This window comes from Mustela lutreola, chromosome 3, assembly GCF_030435805.1.
Source record: "Mustela lutreola isolate mMusLut2 chromosome 3, mMusLut2.pri, whole genome shotgun sequence".
NCBI classification, from domain to species: domain Eukaryota; kingdom Metazoa; phylum Chordata; class Mammalia; order Carnivora; family Mustelidae; genus Mustela; species Mustela lutreola.
In genome coordinates, this window is record NC_081292.1 from 134,193,130 (window position 1) to 134,214,711 (window position 21,582).

The following is a 21,582-nucleotide window of genomic DNA, read 5'->3' on the forward strand; positions in this document are numbered from 1 at the left end:
GGAAATGGTTAGAGGACAACTAGCCTGTCTGACCAGAGATTCAGGTTCAAGCCTAGGAATAAAGTTCGAGAGGTGAAGGTGTCTCAGTGCAGTAGGTAGTGCGTCAGTCTCATAAAGTTTGAGTTGGAGAATTTGGCTTGATCCATACTGTCAAGGATCTTGGCTATTAGGCTAAGAAATCTAAGTATTACTCCATAAGGAGCAGAAAGCGAGCAAAGGCAGTGAAATACAAGAAAACTATTTGGAAAAGATCAGCAAGAATATGTAGAATAGGTCTCAAATATAGTGCAAATTACACGCACCTTTATCACAGTAGTTTAAAATTTTGGCAATTTAGGTGTTCCTTTATAATTCCAACCATGTTGATAACAACTGATTCTTGAACAATGTGGAAGTTAGGGATGCCAACTGCTGATGCAATTGAAATTCTTTGTTTAGCTTTTGACTCTCCCAAAACTTAATTACTCATAGCCTGTTCTTGACTTGGAAGCCTCAGAGAAACACAATATGTAACCATGATGCTTAGCTTTTGTTAAAACAATTTATGACTTTCTTCTTTCCTGAACTTTTACTTTTCCAAACTGTCTCCAGTGACAATTGATCTCCATATTTAATTGACTTCTGATTGAATTCAGTGTATCACAAAGCTCTCTGAATTGTATTTCACTTTTCTACAGAGGCCATTTCCATGGCCATGACAGGAGTATGTGAAATCTTATGTACTCCACATGTGGTCAGTGAATTATAAGTATTTGCTTTGTGCGTGCACCTGCAATTACTTTTCAGTTGAGTGGAGATACTGTTGTACTTATAAAATATGGCATTTTCAAGCATTACTGATTTTATTGTGGCTTTTTGTCATTATGCATTATTTTCAGCTGTGGGTGCTAAAAACACAGCTGTATGTAAGTATTCTCAGAGTCATTTTCTGTGAAGAGGTCCTCAGCTGGAAAATGTGCTATAAGCTGATCTTATAAGAAAGTAAGGTAGAGACAAGAAAATGTTACTAAGAAAACCTTGAAGAAGAGAAAATACATTTGTAGTATTGTACTGTATTTAAAAAAATCCCAATCCAAAATACTATTTAAAAAATCCATATATTATAAGTGGACCCAAATAATTCAAACCCATGTTGTTCAAGGGTCAACCATAGTTCATGTTTTTAACGACCACCACCCTTCATCAAAGGAAGCTCCTTGCTATTTGCTTGGCTTCTGGGAGAAAATACAGATGAACCATTTCCCAACAGGATGATTGATGGCAGTTGGGGTTTTGTTTTAATTTTTGTTTTCACCATAGCTCTGCGTGGAATAGTTCTACAAATTACAGAAGAAGAAATTGAGAATTACAATGTACAGATATTTGAGATCAACTTATAAACATGTCTTTTTTAATATATGCTTCCTACTACCAAATGTTTGGTGGCAATTAGTATGGATACAAGTGTATTTATAATTTGGATTTGAAGTGCTTAAAACATGTAAATCAGTGCAGATAATGAAAGATATTAATGAGAAATCTTAAATGACAGTAATTTTATTTTTCAGTTTTGAAATAATTGTTATCAGTGCTGACTTGGTCATTTTTTTCATCAAAACATTAATAAAAAACAAAATCTGAGTATTCTGTTCTAAGAAATCTTACTTGTTATTACATAATTACATTATTGATAAAATAAATTTGATCACTTACGTATAAATTATGTTTTAAGTTGTTTTTACGTTCTGTTTTATCTTGTTTCTTGCATATATTCATTTGTAAAATTTGGTGCAAGAAATCATATTTCATTTCTTCTTAATTTATCTCCAAGTTTCAGGTTTCTTTTACATCTAAGAAAGCTGTGTTCTCATAAGAGCTTGTTGCTAAAGCTTTTCAGATTTTTTACTCAAGCGAAATATAAGCCTATAGCTCTAAAGACAATGAGAGGAATTCTGTGTTCTAGCTGCTGCAAAGAAAAACTTAGTATTAAAAGGGGGTAAAAAAGAATCTCATAGAAAGTGAATTGTGGTATGTCTGGAAGAATTGTCAAAAAGAATGTCAAGCTAGGTTAGAAATAAGGAAATGGAGCTGATGCCTGCAATGAACTCATTTTTATGTATCATACTAGCTGTTTATCCATAATGGTAGACATGTTAATAAATATCCAGATAACAGAAATACATAGAATATAATCTTATCTGACTCAGAAAATTTAAAAAAAGCAGCTGGAATGTTGTAATGTGAAGCTATGTATAGATACGCTTGCAAATAATTCACTGGAACCAAAGTAAATTGTTTCAGTGGATTCCTTGTGTGAAAAATGAGGGAAAGGAAGAATAAGGTACAAGGTCCACTCTAAAATTATTTTTCTTACAGTCATAAGTTCCACTTATACAGAAATCTTACAAACCAATTAAATGGATTTTTTAGGTAAAGTGGTATAATTTAAATGCTTTTGATAAGTAAGGAACTGTTTGATTTTCAATATTGACTATAGGCTACTAACTATTCTCTGGTAGCTTATCATTGAAAAAAGGAGATAGTTTAAGGGGAATTACTAGGCAAAACGTTTATTTCATAATTCAAAGGAAATGAAAAGAAAATCTACCTCCTATTTATGGACCTACATCCTAGTTAACATAGAAGGAAATTATATATTCATTCAGTGGGATAGATTACTCCTATTTGATGGTATTGAATTGAACTCTTGAACTCCCATTCTTTTGTAAGAAAGCAGTCAAACTGATTATATATTCAGTTTTCCACCATCACCATTTTACTAACATTTAAAAATCAATTTCAGTAACTTAAAGACAGCAAAAGAATAAAACTGGTCATTAGACAAAACATACTAAGGCTTTAAATTGTCCTATAAGATACAAGAAGTCCTCAAATTATTATTATGCAAAAATAACTGCATGTGCAGTCACTAGTTGCCTATCATGCTTAATTCAGAACATTTCTATATGAAAATAATTAAATAACCAATCCAAGTCTTCTACTACTAAAATTTACTTTCTCAGATCCTCAGAACCCTATTTTGTAGCCCTGCTACACATAAAGGACTTAACTAAAGTCTGATAACACATGGAAGGCCTTGTGATTCAATCTTTCTTTTTCTGACTCACATTAAAACCTGTTACTTCTATAATCCATTCCTTCAGAATAATACTAAGTGAATAAGTCATTGACAATCATTTAGAGCAAAAGAGTTAATGGATCCTCTCACTAAATTGCTATTTTTACTGGAGTAAAGCCTTCCAGCTGGAGTGGTAAATGGAGGTTTCATGGAGGAAGGGGGGTTTGATCTTGGTCTAGGAGGATAAGAAGAACTACAGTAGATAGGAAGGGAAGATGACATCCCACTGTGTATACAAATCAGTCATGGTCAGAGTCAGCTACAATCCAAATGTAAGTATTAGCCTTCCAACTAATGTTTTGAATTAAGACAATGGTTTTTTATGTAAGTATATGCATAAAGGTAGGCAAGCAGAAACATGAATAAATAACAGCATGTAACTCTAAGAATGGAATAATGGGTGAGATTTGTTTTTCTGTTTGGTTATGTTTTTGCTTATATAATAAAAAAATCTAGAATAAGTAACTCTAAGGTCCTTTTATCTAATAAATTATCAAAGAAAAAGAAAATGGTGTAGAATTACCACTGTAAAATGAACTCACTTACATTGGGATAGAAAGAAGTACATTTTGTATTATATCAAAGAGAATCTCACTTGAGGTGCCTGCGTGGCTTAATTGGTTAAGCGTCCAACTCTAGATTTTGGTTCAGGTCCTGATCTCAGGGTCAGAAGATTGAGCCCCGTATTGGGCTCTGCACTCAGCGAGGAGTCTGTTCAAGATTCTCTCCCTCTACCCCCTGCTACCACGGTCTGTCTCTCTCTCTCTCTCTAAAGTTAATAAATATAAATAAACAGACAAATAGAATCTTACTTGGCCAAGCTACAATGAAGAACTTGCTTATAGTTACTTCCATGAGGAAAACAGAAGTAAAATAACAAGCGTATATTGCTTATTTGGAGAAAGAAAAATATTGTTAGTGTAGTGGAAAGTGCATTGACCTTGGGTAGATTACTTTCATTTAAATTTCAGACTACTAATTTACTAGCTTCTTTGACCTTGAGCAGCTCACCTATCATCTTCTGTTGTAGAATGAAGGTTATAATATTTATCTCACAGAGCTGTTGAGCATATTATTAGAGGTGAAAATTATGTTTTCTAAACTATAAAACTACCAAAAGGAAGATACATTACTATTAACCACTTTAAATTTGCCTTTGAGGTTTATTAATTTATTTACTTGAGGGGGGAAAGAGAGAGAAAGAAAGAGACAGCATGAGCAAGTGGAACTTGAGCTGGGTAATCCCACCACCCTCAGACCATAGAGTCAAACCAAGAGTTGGCGGCCCAACTGATTATACCACTTGTTGCCCCTGCCTTTAAGTTTATACGGTTTTTAAAATTATTTGTAGATTTGAGGTATTGCTTTTGTCTTTTATGTCCTAAATATACTTCAAAATGTACTTGAATATGTTTTCTATCCTGTAAATGTCCTTATAAAAGTATAGCTTATTTTTGCCTTGATCTCAATGATGGCTATGAACCATTGAACTAGCATATGAAAATATCTTTGGTCATCTCCAAGACCTTGTGTAAAAATGTGCCCTTCATTGGCTGACAAAATCAGGAGTTCTGGGCTGTTCATCAAATAAAATTATCTGTAGCAGAATTTGAGATGAGCCATTTTAGCTCAATCATTCATGACATTTTACTTCACTGAGGTGCGATGGTGAGTGGGTCTTTGGCATTATTTCTTGAAAACCTTTTAATCATTAGGGTTAAGTAAGCAGTGCTTAGGATCCATGAAAGGAAAGTAGATAATCCTTAGAGTACTTTGGAAAGCATATCCAGCCTGAGTCTGTCCTGTTTGATGTGAAATTCCTGCACATATGGAAAAGTTATTTTCAGTAGGAAAGTACCTATGGCAAATGAGCAAGTTTCCTGTATTCAGTTTTAGAGCCCTCAGCCAAAAATAAAGGAGGCAATAGAAAAGAAATTATAAAGTAGTAATATTAACCATAGTCTAACACAATTATTTTCATTTTTCTCTGTATATTTCTTTCCTTTAACTAAATCTCAACTTTAGTACAGTTATCAACAATTTAGGTAATAAAGATTAATAGAATATGGAGGAAATAACTGACTTATTTAAAGCAGGAAATAAGAATGATGTGCAGATTATGATTAAATATATGAATTCTTCATGAGCCTTATCATAGCTAATTAAGAGCTTGGACAGGTAAATTATAGGATACAAATTACAGCTTATAACATATCAGTTATGCAAAAGTAAAGCTGCTCTAGTCAATCACCCATTATATAATTAAGTCTGCTAAAGTCTCTCACACAAGCCAGAGTGGAGAAAAAACAAATCTACCATCAATAGTGTTGCTGGCATACATAATCTCACTTGATTCCAGCAGCACAACCAGTGTTGGAGTTATCATGATCTGAACTTCATGGAACTGGAAACTAAGACAGTGGTTCCCAGCCATGCCATGTTCACTGATTTTAACATTAGGCTCAATTGTATACAGACCACTTCCCAGTCTTAAAGTCATGGAAAAACAGTTTGGAAATTCCTGTATGATTTTGGAATAAAGCAATTAATGTCCTAGACTGAGCAGAGGCAACAAAAACGTAGAGGGATAGAGTTAACTTATACAATAGAATTAGCAAAAAAGCCATTGTTAGATTTAGGGGGCAAAGAGGGAGAGAAAGGTGTCAAAGGTGACTCCAAGCCTGTGTAGTTCAGCAAGTAGAACAATGGGGATACTATTAACATAACTGCTGCGGTTAAGTGTTAAAATGGTAATTTTTTTATTTTTTAATATTTTATTTACTTGACAGAGAGAGAAAGCACAAACAGGAGGAATGAGAGAAGGAGAAGCATGCTCCCCACTGAGCAGGGAGCCTGAGGTAGGGCTCGATCCCAGAATCCTAGGATCATAACCTGGGCTGAAGGCAGATGCTTAACTGACTGAGCCACACAGGCACCCTTTAAATGTTGATTTTAAATTGAATGACGCATTTTGGCTAGACACTGCCTTGCATTGGTAGCAGGAAGAACTCACTTTTTATATCTAGTTATAATACTTCTTATATTCATGAATTATGAAAATGGAAATACAAAATCTACCTACAAGAGAAGGTAGTCTTAAATCAATATTTAGTAAATGTAACTTATTTTTTAAATGCTCTTTTGATTTTAAAAAATAGTAATCTTATCACTTAAATCCATAATTTCAGTGTTTTTTGTTCATGGTTTTTCAAATATTGTGATTTGTTTCTGATCTGTTGGTTTTAAATTCAAAGAGTTAGAAATTTAAATAATTATTATTAGCTTTATTCCATTTATAACCCAAGTTCAAAAACCTTTTCTAGATACTTTAGTAGGTCCTGGCCTTTTGTAATTCAGGTCAGGAAGTTGATTTTATTACACAGATAAATTGCCTATGATATTTGGACATATAGTTGGGTATTTGACTTATATATGCATGTTAATGTACATGTAAATCTGTGTATATGTTTTATAATATTTTGATATTTTCAAATAGGAAAGAAAGCATGAAATGATGTTGCACTGAGTCAAATATTTGAGTCAAGTTATTCTAAAAATTGAATTCCAAAATAAGTGTTGTTCTCAATCTTCATTTGGGCATTCAGTTCTGTTTTTACAAGCAAATCATTAGGTATTTATATACAGAGTCTGATTCTAAAAATTGTTTCCTATAATGATAGAAAATTTCTCCCAGAGTATGAGAAAGAGGGAACAAATGAACAAAAGAATGAAAGAGATAAGGAAGGAAGGAGAGAGAGAGAAAGGGAGGGAGGGAGGGAAGAAGGAAGAAAGAAAAAGAAAAATAAAGGAAGGAAGAAAAAGAAAGAAAAGAAAGAGGGAGGGAGGAAGGAAGGAAATAAATTTTCTAGCTTTTCTTATTTTACATAGTACTTTTTCTTCAGCATTATTGCCAAAGTCAAACTGTAATTGTACTCTAACCAGACTTGCCAATATATCTCCATTTGATCACAAATTAGCTTTGTTAAGCCCTATAATTGTCACTATATCAAATTACTGTGAGTGCTACAAAATCATTGAGTTAAATTCAAAGATTATCTTTTACCCACAGCACAAGGAAAGCTCACAGTAATAGATGTAACATTTTCCAGCATGTGCCTGGGGCCCCTGAAATACTGGGGAAGACGTGAAGGGAACAGAGTATGGAGAAGACAGTGACAGCAAATGGACTGAGAACAAAAGACTCAGCCCTTGGGGGCATTTTAGTTTAATCCCCTGGTAAATTCTACTACCAAATCGTGTCTGGAACTTCTGGAAAAGTGTCAGATCACTACTTGGTCGAACTCAAGGGTAGAAAATGGTGGGAGAAAGGGGGAAAAAGTTCCCACAGTTTGAAGCTTGCTCTGGAACTATTCTGAAATAAATATAGAAATAACTCCTCTCTATTCATTACACAGGTTGGCTAGATTTTTTTTTTATTAGAGGTTGTCAGGTACCACTGATTTTGTTTGTCTTAAATACAGTTATGAACTAGAAACAATTAGTAGTTAATAACTTTTTCAGTCTTAAATTTGAAACTGAATGTGTCCTTAAACTCTCCATAAAAACTGACAATGAGGGGTGCCTGGATGGCTCAGTGGGTTAAGCCTCTGACTTTGGCTCAGGTCATAATCCCGGGATCCTGGGATCAAGCCTTGCATCGGGTTCCTTGCTCAGCAGGGAGCCTGCTTCCCCCTCCCTCTCTGCCTGCCTCTCTGGCCACTACTGATCTCTCTCTCTCTCTCTCTCTCTCTCTGTCAAATAAATAAATAAAATCTTTAAAAACTGACGATGATGTGGTATATGTGTATTATTCTGAAGATACAAAAATGTACTTCTACTTATTCAAATGTTAGCCTTCTAATGAATATATTTTATATTTAGTGAAACATAGTAGTGTTAAAAAAAGAAACCGACATTTCAGAGCCACTTGAATCCAGCTTCCTGGAGGAAAATTCACTTTCCTGGGGTAAACTTTTCAGGCAGCTATCAGCCATCTGAAATCTGTATCCAAACCTGAGTGATTCTAGCCTCTCTACTCCTAAGTGCCATGTGCCTGCCACCCCAAAATAATAGTTGCCATTTGTCAAGCACCTAGGTTTTATACTGTACTTTATAATTCTATAATTGAATTTACCAAAATGTAGACATTTCTGTACTGAATTGAAATACATTTTATATTTTTTGAAATACATTTTATATTTTTTATGCTGTTGATTCTACTCTCAATATACATGTATCAAATTATAAATGTCTCAGGTAGCTTTCTCCATGAGTGCAGAGAGAGTGACTTATCTGTTTTATCTCCTAGAAGATAAAACAGGTGTTAGGAGTGGCTAACTGTATCCTAATCAGAGTAAGTACCCAAGAAAATAGATTGCCATTGGTTTGAGGACCTTTTTTAATCTTTTAAATTGAATAGCTCATGGGCATCTAACATCTACTCAATTAGATGCTCAGTCTGCTAGTTTGAGTAGATATCTCTATTATACTAGTTTGGAATAAATAGTAGAATTTTAGCTCTGACCCAGTCCTTAAAGTTTAAAGCCCTAAGATCAAAGTAGGTCATACAAATGCTTTATAGATTAGTAACATGGGAAATAATTTCCTCTATGTCTTGGCCAGAATTAATCTTACCATGGTCTAAGCAGTTGATATTTCTGTCATTTACAATTGTATCCTGCTTCATGTAGACATACTATTCTCCATTGTCTAAATGACATTGAGAATAAGTACTCAATAAATGTTTATTGAATTGTATTGAATATATAAACCAATACATAGCTTTGAGAGTTGTAAGTGGGAAGACAGTATTGGAATAAAAATGCCAGACAATGGATGAAACTAGTCATGGAAAATTTTTGAGATTTAAGTGAGTTTCATGCTGCAGTTTAAGTAAGAGAAATTGATGGAAAAGATGGAGACTAATTTACACAAATGAGCCTGTCTAGACTAAGCTTTAAGATCTGGCAAAGGAACTAAAAGAAGGAACTAGAAAAAGAAAGCTTTGCCAAAATATGGATGGTATATGGAAGGAAGTAAGAACAAATGGAGTGGAAATAAATGTGAGCAATCAGTGAGTGTTTGATAGATATCTGTGGAATATTTTTATCCTCAATAATCATATACTATTAGAATATGGATTTCATTTTTGGTCAAATACAAATCTACAAAGATCTCTATTGTTGTTGTTGTTTTTTTAAGATTTTATTTATTTATTTGCCAGAGACAGAGGGAGAGAGAGAGAGTGAGCCCAGGCAGACAAAGAGGCAGGCAGAGGCAGAGGGAGAAGCAGGCTCTCTGCCGAGCAAGGAGCCTGATGTGGGACTCGATCCCAGGACCCTGGGATCATGACCTGAGCCGAAGGCAGCTGCTTAACCAACTGAGCCACCCAGGCGTCCCTCTATTGCTTTTTGTAACTTTATAGTCATTAGTAGCTTTTTTTTTTTTTTAAGATTTTATTTATTTATTTGAGAGAGAGAGCAAGCGGGGGAGGAGCAGAGGAAGAGGGACAAGCACACTCCATACTGAGCCCAACACAGGGCTTGATCTCAGGACCCTGAGATCATGACCTGAGCTGAAATCAAGAGTTGGACGCTTAACTGATTGAGCCACTCAGGTACCCTGATAGCTTGCTTTTTTTTTTTTTAAAGAAAATTTTAAGGGACTCATATTTCATGGAAACTTCTTTTGTAAGTAAGACACGCTCTGTTGGACAAATATCACAATATAAGATACATAATTATTCCATGATTGTGTTTTCTTATCCTGATGAAATAGGAGATATGATATACCTTCTCTCTTATTGAGAACCCCCATTTCTTGAGGATAACTGACAGTGTCTGACATGACAGCCAGAACTGGAAAGGAACTGGGTCATCTTCTGATAAGAAATATACATTTTAGGAGAACACAGCATTTCTCAGCATGGGTATAATGATGCAGGAGGTCTTAAGTCTTTAGCATCTGCTTGGTTGCAGGCACTGTGCTAAGTATTTTCTCACACCTCAATATCCCCCTTACGAATAGAGGAAACTGAACCCATAGGGGTTAACTGTACATTCAATGTCTCACCGCCAGTATCTGGCAAAGCTGAGATTCAAACACATGTATTACTCCAAAGCCAGTGCTTTACCTGCTACCAACATTGTCTCTTTACATCATGCAAAAGTACCTCCTTGTTATTTTCATCTGCAGTATCCCCCACAAGTAGGCAGAGAACAAGAAAAATGAAGTGAATCGATCCCTACCATCCTTCTGTCATATTCCACTAAGTTATTTCTTATTAAAATCAACATAAAAAATAAGCAGTGTGTATTATTATTCAAAATGAGCAGAAGTATTAATTTTGCTGAAATAAACAAGTTTAATGATTTGCCCTTTCATTTTTTCTTTCATTTGATTTGAAGAATATGCTAGTGCCTTTGAATACTTATAGTATAGCAAACCTTGGCATTACTCAGAACTGGAACCTCATCTTTGGCTCACAGCTATTCTGACTGAATGGGCTACTTGGCTGCACAGATTGAGTATTTATGGGAAAATAAGTCAATCAATTGTGAGGTACATGAATCTCTGAAAGCCACATGCGTCACTTGTGTGTAAATCATTCAGCATGGTTTGGCATTCAATAACTCATAGAAATAAATACTGGGGAAAAAATGGCTTTTCTGGAAATTCCTTAGAAATTAATAACAGTTAACTCCTAAGTAATCTTCCAATATTGGGCTTTTCTTTGTTTTATATTGCCATTAATAGTGAAAAAGCAAAATAAATGCTGAATAAACAACAAGGATTGCAGATCAGAATGAATTACAACAACATCCCCACAGAAGAGAAGAAAACTGAGAATGAAACAAAACTGTATGGATTGTGAGTCCCTCACAGTTTTTATTTGAGTGCCTTTGATTGGAGGTCCTTGGAGGTGACAGGCACCTCAGGTATAGGATTGATGATTTCTTACCTATCCTTAAGTTCCAGGAAAATCCTCTGTAATTCTGGAGCTTGCACTCAGGGTACCTTTTGCCTTTGACTATAAATCAAACAGAGGGTCTCCATGATAAGAGATTGTGTGTATACGAATGTCCTAACACTGGAAATAAATCTCCACTTTAATTTTGTTGACCTTGCAAAACCTCCCATCATCAGAACTTTCTGGAGCCCCTCTATTTTGAACAACTCAACCTCAGTCCAGCAATGTTTTCTAGCTATTACCTTAATTTCTCAGGGCTATCAATACAGAGCTTTCAAGAATCTCATTAGTTAATTTAGTGTCAGTCCTAAAATGTAAGAAACTCATATGCTACATCCAGAATGGATTGTGGCTTTTTCAGTCTGTGGAGTCAAACAGCCCAATCAATTGGGATACCCAGTTCTCTCTACTGAGCAGACTTACTATCTTACTACCTCAAGGTTGAACAGAGAAAGTGTGATATTTAATTCCTATGTCTTATATTAATATTTAGGATCCTCACCTATGTGAGAAAATGCTTTTGTTTTTATGCCTCATTTCCAAGAATGTTTAAAGCCAAAAGTGTCAAAGAGAAAGTCAGTCTCCCTAAAAGTCGTCTGTGATAGGAAGTTCAATAAAAAGCCCCAGAAAACTATTTTACTTTGTATTTCTGGTCCCACTTTTTAGATGTACAATAAACTTTTAAATGGCACCAAAACTTCTGGGTACTTACCTAAAACGTCACTAAGCTCCAGGCCTCTTACAGTTCACTCATGCATAATAGGCATCAGCTCCATTAAACTTAATTGTAACCATATTGTCTCTGCTTAAAGTAAGTGAAAGAGAATGAATTTCACAAACTTTAATACTCAGAAGGCCTAGAATGGCTTTTTACTGAAAGACCATGCCTAGCTCTGGGTTCCAATGCCAAGAAACAAAGAGAATTTGGATAGAGTTCATTAAGGCTCTTACAGAGACTAGGAGTATTCTATTTAGAAACAGAAATAATAAAGTATTATTTTTTGTATTTGAAGAGGTGGGTAAATTAACTTTTATGGAGGAGAGTAAATAAGAAATTATTTTAGAATAAAGTGAGGATATTGCCCAAGTTTGATAAAACTATTTTCTAACATCTAAAAGTAATTGATCTGGAATTGAAAAGTAGGGTTAATTACGGATTCCTCTTTGAGATATACAAAGTGGAGCAAGTTTCATGTACTTGGGTTGATTTTTGTATCTTTCACAAAGATGTGTGGTTAGATTAGGTACTTTTTAAAGTTCTTTCAATTCTAGATTTATAAGACTGTTAGCCAAATATACAGTCTTCTCGTAAATCTACTTAAAGACAAATAATGTTTAAGTAAATCTAGAAATTTAATGAAGTAAATTGCAGAAGTTGGGGACACCTGGGTGGCTCAGTTGGTTGGACGACTGCCTTCGGCTCAGGTCATGATCCTGGAGTCCTGGGATCGAGTCCCGCATCAGGCTCCCAGCTCCATGGGGAGTCTGCTTCTCTCTCTGACCTTCTCCTCGTTAATGCTCTATCTCACTGTCTCTCTCTCAAGTAAATAAATAAAATCTTTAAAAAAAAAAAAAATTGCAGAAGTTGGCATCTATATTTTGCATCCTTACTTCTATATATAGAGAACTGCATCTATATTTCTAAATAGAGAGGATTTGTATGTATTCCTCTAAATAAAAATACAGAAACCAAACCAGTTAACTCCAGACAATATAAGAGTTAAAGGGAACAGCACCCAATATAAGAATAGACAAGGAAGCTCTACAGTGTAACCTCAGAGAGCTCATTATAAATAGGCCCTTAATCAGAAGATGAATTGAAAATACAGAAAAATAAGCAGTTTTCTACAAGGTTACTCACACCATTAGCCCCAGAAAATATTTGAAAAAGTTGAAATTTTTCTTTGGTGCTTTTCTACCTTTACAGGTCAGGCTTCAAGTCTCTTTTTACTGCCATCTGGCTCTTTACAGTCATTCCTAGAAGCAAACATCTAGTTTCTGCTCTTTCCACCATAAAGACACACCCTTTGCTATTAAATTTTTTTCAGGCATGATGACTTCAATTCAAAATTTTAGTTCTGCTTCCCATTGTTTTGAGTTAAGTTATGGTTGTTAACCTATGCCAAGGGTGATGTATCCTAAATGGGTTGTGTATCTGTTTCCTTAATGCTTCTGCTGCTGAGAATTCTGGGCCATTGGATAGAAAAGGACTGAGGGCACATTTTGCTGCCCCTGAAATCCTGCTAATCAAATGCCTATCTCATCTATGTGTTTAGACTTGCATAGATCAACGAGCAAACAAACAGTCTGGATGTACAAGTTAACATATCTTTCTATTCTATTTCTCCTCTATCAAATATAAACAATGCCTATATTTTTCCTTTCTTTTTTTTTAAGATTTTATTTATTTGAGAGAAAGAGATCACAGGTAGGCAGAGCAGCAGGCAGATAGAGAGGGGGAAGCAGGGTCTCAGGGCCCTGAGATCATGACCTGAGCCAAAGGCAGAAGCTTAACCCACTGAGCCACACAGGCGCCCCTGCATATGTTTTTCTGAATCTAAGAGCAGACCAGTCTTTCACATACTTTTATAACTGACTGTTTCTGCAAACTCCAGGAAAGGTTTTTTTTAAAAAAAGAGAAGATATGTATGATCTATCTCCTTGTTATGAGGAAGTGGTGATATGTTTAATTCATTTAACAGTGATTATAAGATACATATCTCTTTAAATGAATTAGAAGGGTTTGTTAAATATGTCTCTATATGATATAATAGAAAATTTAATTTTCTTTGCTACATTAATTGGAAATAAAGATTTTCAGGGATTTGAATTTTAAACAGCATTAATGACAGGTGCTTCTAAGAACACTCAGTTATTTTGTGGGGAATTTTAGTAAAATTGAAGAGATTTATTTAATTCACTAGGATTTAGAGCTGTACACAATTGTTATTTGTTAAAGAACATATTGCTTTTAGGGCTAGAATAAATAATTGCTTAAAAAAGGTCATTTAACACTTGAGGTTTTTGTTGTTACTGTTATTTTTGTTTTGTTTAGTAGAGAATGTTCAGGTAATATTTGGAACAAAGAATTTTTGGGTCAGTCATAAGTACTAAATACAAGTGAGGTTATGAAAAAACTTACTCTTATGTTAACATTTAAATATTACATGCAAAGGTTGTCTTCCAGAACACATCAGCCAATGACACCTAACTTTTCACTTTACAGTTTTCAAGGGGTATTCAAATTAATTCTTTAAACCATTTTAGCAACCCTGTGAAGTAGAAATGATGGACATTATCTCCACATTATAGATGAGAAAATAAAGCTTGGAGATGTTGTCCTTTATCCAACTAAGACCAAATGGATATGGAGACTTGTATTTAGGTTTGGTTTGGTTCACTGTGGGGTTTGGTTACTGTTTGGTTGGTTTGTTTGGTTCTTTCATTTATTTCTCCAATAATCATGGTTCTAGATCATTTTTACTTGGGAAGCTATGGAAGTGTTTGATTTTTTTTTTTTTTTTCCTGCAAGAACCTACCATTAGTCCAGAAATCCCTGTTTGTTATACACATTGCTATACATAGGCAAGGGCTAATCAGTCCCTTCTAAATTATTCTGGTTTCCAAAAAGAGGATGAAGATGAAGGGAGGTCACATTACTAAAATGACACAATTCTCTGTGAGATGCTATTTGCATCTAAGTTCTCTCCACTGGTGTTTTAGAAGAGAAGTATGGAGTCAATAAGGGAAATAGAACAATGCCATCTAGTGATTAGGAGTTCTGGTAAGAAAAAGATTTCTAGAGAAAATCTAAATTTGATTTGCAGAGATACCTAAGTATAATTCTTAATCTACTAAATTTAGTGGTATAGACAGAATATTTATTTAAGTTTGGATTTGCTTGTCAGTAGGGCCTGAAAGTCTAATCCCATTTACAGAGGATTTACTATGTTATGCAAACTGAAATTTTCAGGACCAGCATAGTGCCGTAGAAAATGCACAGGGTTTAGAGTCAGAATTATCTGAGTTTGTCTGTATAATCAGTCATTTATAGTGGAGTAACTTTCACCAAAATTACTTGACCATTCTAATACTTCTTTTTCTCATCTATAAGCACATAGTTGGCTTTCAGAAAATATTAGTTACTAATTTGGGGGCTTGAATGAGAGCCGCAAGGGTCATTTACATAACTTTGCCATATTCAAACAGTATTAGTATATGTAGCAGGACACTTAGAAATCAAGTTGGACAACACCTTTTAAGGCTGACTTACAGGGAAATAAGTCTAGGATATTGTGGAAAAGTTGCATGCCATGAGCAAGGACAGTGATGGAAAATTGCCATAAAATCACTTCCAATCTAAGAAGATTTTATTTTTCTATTATTTATTTATTTATTTATTTATTTTTAAGAGGAGGAGGCAGAGAGGGGCAGAGGGAGAAGAAGAGAGAGTATTAAGCAGGCTCCACACCTAGTGTGGATTCAGACACAGGGCTCCATCTCATTACCCTAAGATCATGACCTGAGCCAAAATCAAGAGTTGGATACATAACTGACTGAATCACCCAGATGCCCCAGAAGATTTTAGTATTATGACTATTTGTAAACTATAAGTACTTACCATTTGCACCTCTTTTTAAACCAAAATAAGTTAACATTTATTATGATAATACATTTGAAAATGATTTTTAAATGCTATAGCACTTTAAAGAAATAGAAATAGAAACAAATCCTATTTTCATCAGGAGTAAATTTGCCTTGGTTTCCCATCAACTGAACACCTTCCTGGATGTAGACTCAATGATGAATATTCTATTAGAATTTTACTTTCTTATGTATGCTTCTCTAATTAGAAAAGAATTTGAAAAAAATCAAAAACTATTTTGCCTTGGTATTCTTAAAACAGATTATTCGCTACAGCCTGTACTTAGACTTATTATGTTTCTATTATTCAAATTACTTCTCTCTACCCGTATTGTTTAGACCTGTAAAAAACCCAATACCAAGTCCCGCCTGTGTTCAAATTAATGCTATGACCTTTGCTATCTTACTTGTATTTCTAGAAACAGCACTTAAATGTGAGCTAAAAATCACTTCCATTCAATAAGTAAATAATGTTTGTGTATTGCAGATCACAGTCATTTATCAGAAATAAGGCAGCTTTACTTTTTACAGGAAATGGAAAGTAAAACCTCAACAAATGGATGCAACCCTTCAGAATGACTCTCAAATGGGCAGTGCTGAAAATTGATCTCGTTCCTTGTCAATTGCATTATTCAGACATGACATCAGCAACAAAGCTGTAGCTAGTGCTAGCTTATTGCCCACCCCCATGACAAGCTTTCATAACTAAAAACACCTGCTCTGTAGAGATACAAGCATCTCTTGGACTATAATTTGAGATTTGGAACCTAATTAAACAACTTTCCACCATCCTCATTAATAAGCACTGAATCGGACTCTGTATAAACAACAGATCATTTTATAGCATATCATCACCATTGTGTCATTCTAAAGGAAAAGCAGACTGTTGACCGAGACTGTTTCTGTATTTCTGATTTTGTTTGTGATCCATTTTTATATACTAGCTTGTTAGATTAGGACTATCATCCTAAATCGAAATCTTTTGGCAATGACATACTCTCTGATGTTCTTCAAACAACTCTGTTCTGTCAGTGCAAAGACATCATGCTTCTTTACCTGGAGGATTATGTTCATTGAGAATCACAAGGGATGCTGGTGTAGGTCTTCTTTTTCTGATCTGTGAACAACAAAGGCCCCACTAAGGTCAGTGAGAGTCCGACACTGCCCCAAGTTTACAGCTTGCAGAACCAGTCTATCCTCAACTTTTCCCAACATGAACAAGCAGATTTCTGGAAGGCACACAGTAGGTGCTCACTGTCTTGAATTACAGAAAGCCAGAGAGTAGAACTTTCAGATATTAGTATCACCTTTGTTGACCAAAAAAGCTACTTTTCCACAAAAAAGGAAGTTGTATATAATCAAATGATGCCACTGAACTAATGTGCAGTATAGGTACAAGGATGACTTGCTCGTTTTAATGGCTCTCTTGGAACCCCATAATGATGATGCCTTTAAGATCCATTATCGTTATTTCTAAACAGGTTAAGAGAAGCTCAGAAAACTTAAAATTTCTAGCAGGTTAAATTTAACAGCATGAGCTCTTCATTTCAATTAATATAAGCTTTTCTTATTTTCTAGTAACATCTTTAGGACAAATAAAGAATGAGTATGGATTTTAGGAGAGTAATTCATTTAAAATTAATAGGTTTGATATGGGATTTGTTTTTCTTACTTTAAGAATTACAGGAGCATATTATGATTAGACTTTCTAAGGTATTCTTGATTTCTTAAATATATAGGTAAATTCTTAAAATACATGTCAGTAGGATAGAGGATAAAAATTTGCCAATGACATTTTGTCCAGGACAGAACTGATGTCCCATTCAACATAAATACATGAAGTCTATCATGTTTATTTGGCCTTGTCTGAGAGAATCTATTTCAGATTATCAAAACATCCTAGAAAGTTATGAGTCTCAGACTGAGTAATTATTTTTAAGACTTCATATAAAATATTTGGAAGAGAATTCAATGATAATTTAGGTTGTAAGAAATTAATGAATTAGAATGATGACCCTGTAATTTTTTTCTGCTTTTGCCTCCCTGCTGTTGTAATTTTACCACAAATGGTCTCTTAAGTGGTTCCATTGCATCAGGAGTCTAAGTAAATCTGAATATGAAAGGTGATACAGATGTAAAATAATTCTACATAAAAGAGAGAGATAGAAATACAGAAATATAGATAAATTAGACATAGAAAAGGATACCAGGAAATGTTTAATACTATTTTAATATCTGCATAAAATGTCTTTTAAATTATACATACCATCAACAAAGTCTATCATATATTACACATACTTATAATTACTCCTTTGAATATATGATGAAAAACATTATAAAATATTAACCCTATAATCTGAAATTATTCCAAGGTTTAATGTTTTCATTGTTAAATGAATCTTTTTAATTTCATAAATAATGAAAAACAAACAGGTTTTTGGATCCAAATCTAAATCACTAATATACTCATTTTTTTTCTCTAATGGGTGTTAATTTTTTATCACATGAAGTGGTACATTTTTGCCAATAGGTCCCTCAATGCAACTCAAATACAAGTGCCATATGGAAACCAACTTATTTCTCAATCATATATCTTGGAAAGTCACAAAGTCAAACAAATTCAAGGTAGAGAAGCTTTCAATTAATAAGAATGTATGTCTGTATTACCTTATATACAGGAATTGCTCCCCACCCAATTTCACCTACCTGCTCTGCCGCTTCAGGTGCAATCTGACTCTGGAATAAAGGCACAGCAAATTGTATCTTTTTGGGACTGTTGGGCTCCATGATAATGACGAGAATTAGTCAGAGACTGGAAGAGCTCAGAAGGACTAGCCCCAGGTGGTGTCCAGGATGTGTTTCCTCAGGCACACTCCACCCAGCCACACAGGGCCCTTTGTAATAAATAGCTGTAATTCCAGAGGAGCAAGTGAAGATGCCGAGGTCTGAGTAAATCCCTTCTTCAACTCCACAGTGATGCCTGGCTTGCTTGTTCCTCCACCAATCTCTTGGAACCTCTCAGCACAATACAGAAAGGAACAATAAGCTAATTGTGTGCTTCTTCACTAATACACATGCCAAGGATTCACTCAGCAGCTAATTGAAAATGCAATGCTAGCCTTGAAGGACCTGCTGCCCTGGGATTTGAAAGAAAGGCTCTATCCACTGTACATTACTAACCGGCTGCTCAAAAGTGCAATGTAAGCTCCCTCTGAGTATTGCAGGGATGGGCCATTCATTATTGATGAACATAAAGCAGGAAGTTTTTAGAGTTGGGGGCAGGGTTTGGTATGAAATAATTTCATTTCTCTTGTAGCGACTTTTAAGTCAGACACCTTTGCCATTTCACATTCAGCCACCAAATTGATGAATGGCCACAGAAGATAAGTTGCAACCAATAATATCAGATATATTTATGCTGTGAGATCTGGTTAGGTAAAACTGACCATGGGAAGCAGAGCATTTGTGGTATAGTAAGGAGACTGCTGCCATGAACCGAGCAGATTTTAGTTCAAGTCCCATCTCTACCATTAACAAGTTCTGTGTCCTCAAGCAAATTGCAGACTGTGTCTAGGCCCCAATATCTTCATCAGAAAAAGGATGGGATTGGACTTGGTGACCTTTAAGCTCCTGTTCTGTTCCAGCATTCTGTAATTGTAGTTCACAGTTTTCATTAGAGTGGAAAGTATTGGACAGCTAAATTTAGCAAACAGCTTGAAAGTCACTGCTGCTGTAATGACCTCTATTTCATTTCCTGGTGGAGCCAGTTATATCCTCTGATTCGGAAGGATACAGAAGTGACTAGAAAACATCAGTGAAACCTAATGATATCCAACATTGTGATTTATTATCAGTAGTGGAGATGTGTGTACAGTAAAGAACTTGAAAAAAAGCATAAAAAAAGGGTTATCTCCAGAATGATAGAGGATGATGGCCATACTGGCTAGTGGTGAAGGAGGGAGACAGTGGCTGGATCTCCACACTGTTAATATCCAAGGGGAGGCAACAGCAGACTCAAATGGCCTTCCTGCATTCAGCTCCTTTTGGGAAGGAAGCCTGAAAATGAAGCTGTTTAATGAGAGAAAGAACTTGAGTGCTCTGCTTTCTTATTTGAAAGACTTTGTTTGAAGAATACTAGGTTTTTGATATGTTTTTAGATTCATAGAATGTATTTAGATATTGAATATTGTTCCAGGTTTTTACAAATGAGGTTTTCTGTCTTTTGTTTAAATTCTGAGTCCACACCAGGAATCCATCTTAGTGATTTAAGTATACAATGTTCTGTTGAAAGAATATGGAAAGTAATATGCATTATTCAAGTAGTTTTCTATACCCACTAGGGGAAAAGCAAATGAAGATGTGGATGTGAAAGCACTTTCAGTTGGAGAACAGTGCTGACCAGCAAGACATCTTGTGATGTGCTCATCCTTATAGTGTTGAAAGGAAACTTAAAAATTACATTTTGTGTAACATTTTATAAAAGTCCCAGCATGAAACCTGAATCAGTATCATTAATGTAATAACTTTTCTGAATATTTCCTCAAATTACACAAAAGAAAAACAAGACAGTATTTCTAGTGAGTAATCAATCCAAAAGTTTGCTTAGTGTAGTAATTTAGAGCATGTACTTGACAGCCTTGAGTTCAAACCTCAGTTCTGCTACTAACTCAGTTTATCAACTTGGCGGTAAAAGAACTTTCTTCCTGGGAGGTTTAGATGAATTAATTTCTTATAAGAGTTCATTATAAGGGCAGTACATGATAACTACTCAGTAAAAGATAATTATTATTTTTCTTTAAACTAGACTTTTCAAAAGGCTTGAAGATATATATTTTATCTGAATTAATAGGAAACCCTGCCTGTTTGGAATAATTTGATACCAGTTAGAACACTGGTTGATAAAGTGCAATTCCAGTACACATTATGGTATAAATAGCAATAAAATCATTCTCATTTACTAATTGCCCTATTTTGAATAGTTTGACCAGAAATTGTATCATTAAAGAACTTTCTAGACCCTTTAAATTTCTTCTTCACTGTATGAACTCTTGTGCATCATTCAGACTCAGCTGAGTTTTGTAGCCTCTAAGTAGATTTTATGGATTTACTTCTATCCACAGAGGGTTGAGACTACTCACCTTTTCTGTGTTTCCAAAGTACCCAACATACTTCTACTTGGTATAATAATTACCAGTTTGTCTTTTCTGTTTAGCATTTTGCAATGTCACCCATTCACATGATGCATATTTATTGAATAGATAGTGCATCTATTCTATGCCAGACCTTTTGCTATGGCACTGGAAGAAAAATTGTGTTAGAAGATGTTTGAGGTCTTTTCCAAGCTAAATTGTTATTCCAAGAATCAGTTAAATGCAACTTAAATTTGAAATAATCAGACATTTTAATGTGCTTACATGAGCAATATGGTTATACTAAATATCATGTGTACATTTTTTCCTTCCTTATTTTCATTAGAGAAAATAATAATAGCGAACACTTACATAACATTTACCCTGTGCCTGGTGCTGTTTTAAGTGCTTTATCTGTATTAATTTATTTAATATTCATAATAACCCTTTGAGGTAAATACTAATGCTATCCTCATTTTTAATTTACAATGAAGAAAACCAAAGAATTTAGGTAATTTGCCCAAGGTTATCCAGCTAATATGTGGCAGAAACAGGATTCAAATGCTAGTGGTTTTGCCTAAAGCCTAGCCTTTAATTAGATGGCTACTATCACATAAGGGCCTACAGAGAAGTTGGTGGAGGTACCAGAACCTACAATGGTTAGATGTTCTAACCATTCGAGTTCCATGGTAAAAGATCTTAAGATGAAGTAGCATATGAAT

General features: G+C 34.8%; 1 protein-coding gene across 1 annotated transcript in view; it reads right to left on the bottom strand.

Annotated features, from left to right (window-relative positions):
- Positions 1-18,557, bottom strand: part of PPP1R1C (protein phosphatase 1 regulatory inhibitor subunit 1C) — a 116,399-nt gene extending 97,842 nt beyond the window's left edge. The window contains exons 1-2 of the mRNA XM_059168939.1: positions 18,438-18,557; positions 16,788-16,848 (exon numbers count right to left, since the gene is read on the bottom strand). Coding sequence (XP_059024922.1) covers positions 16,788-16,848; positions 18,438-18,518 — 142 coding nt within the window. The 5' untranslated portion in view covers positions 18,519-18,557. The remainder of the gene's footprint in view (positions 1-16,787; positions 16,849-18,437) is intronic.
- Positions 18,558-21,582: the final 3,025 nt, after the last annotated feature.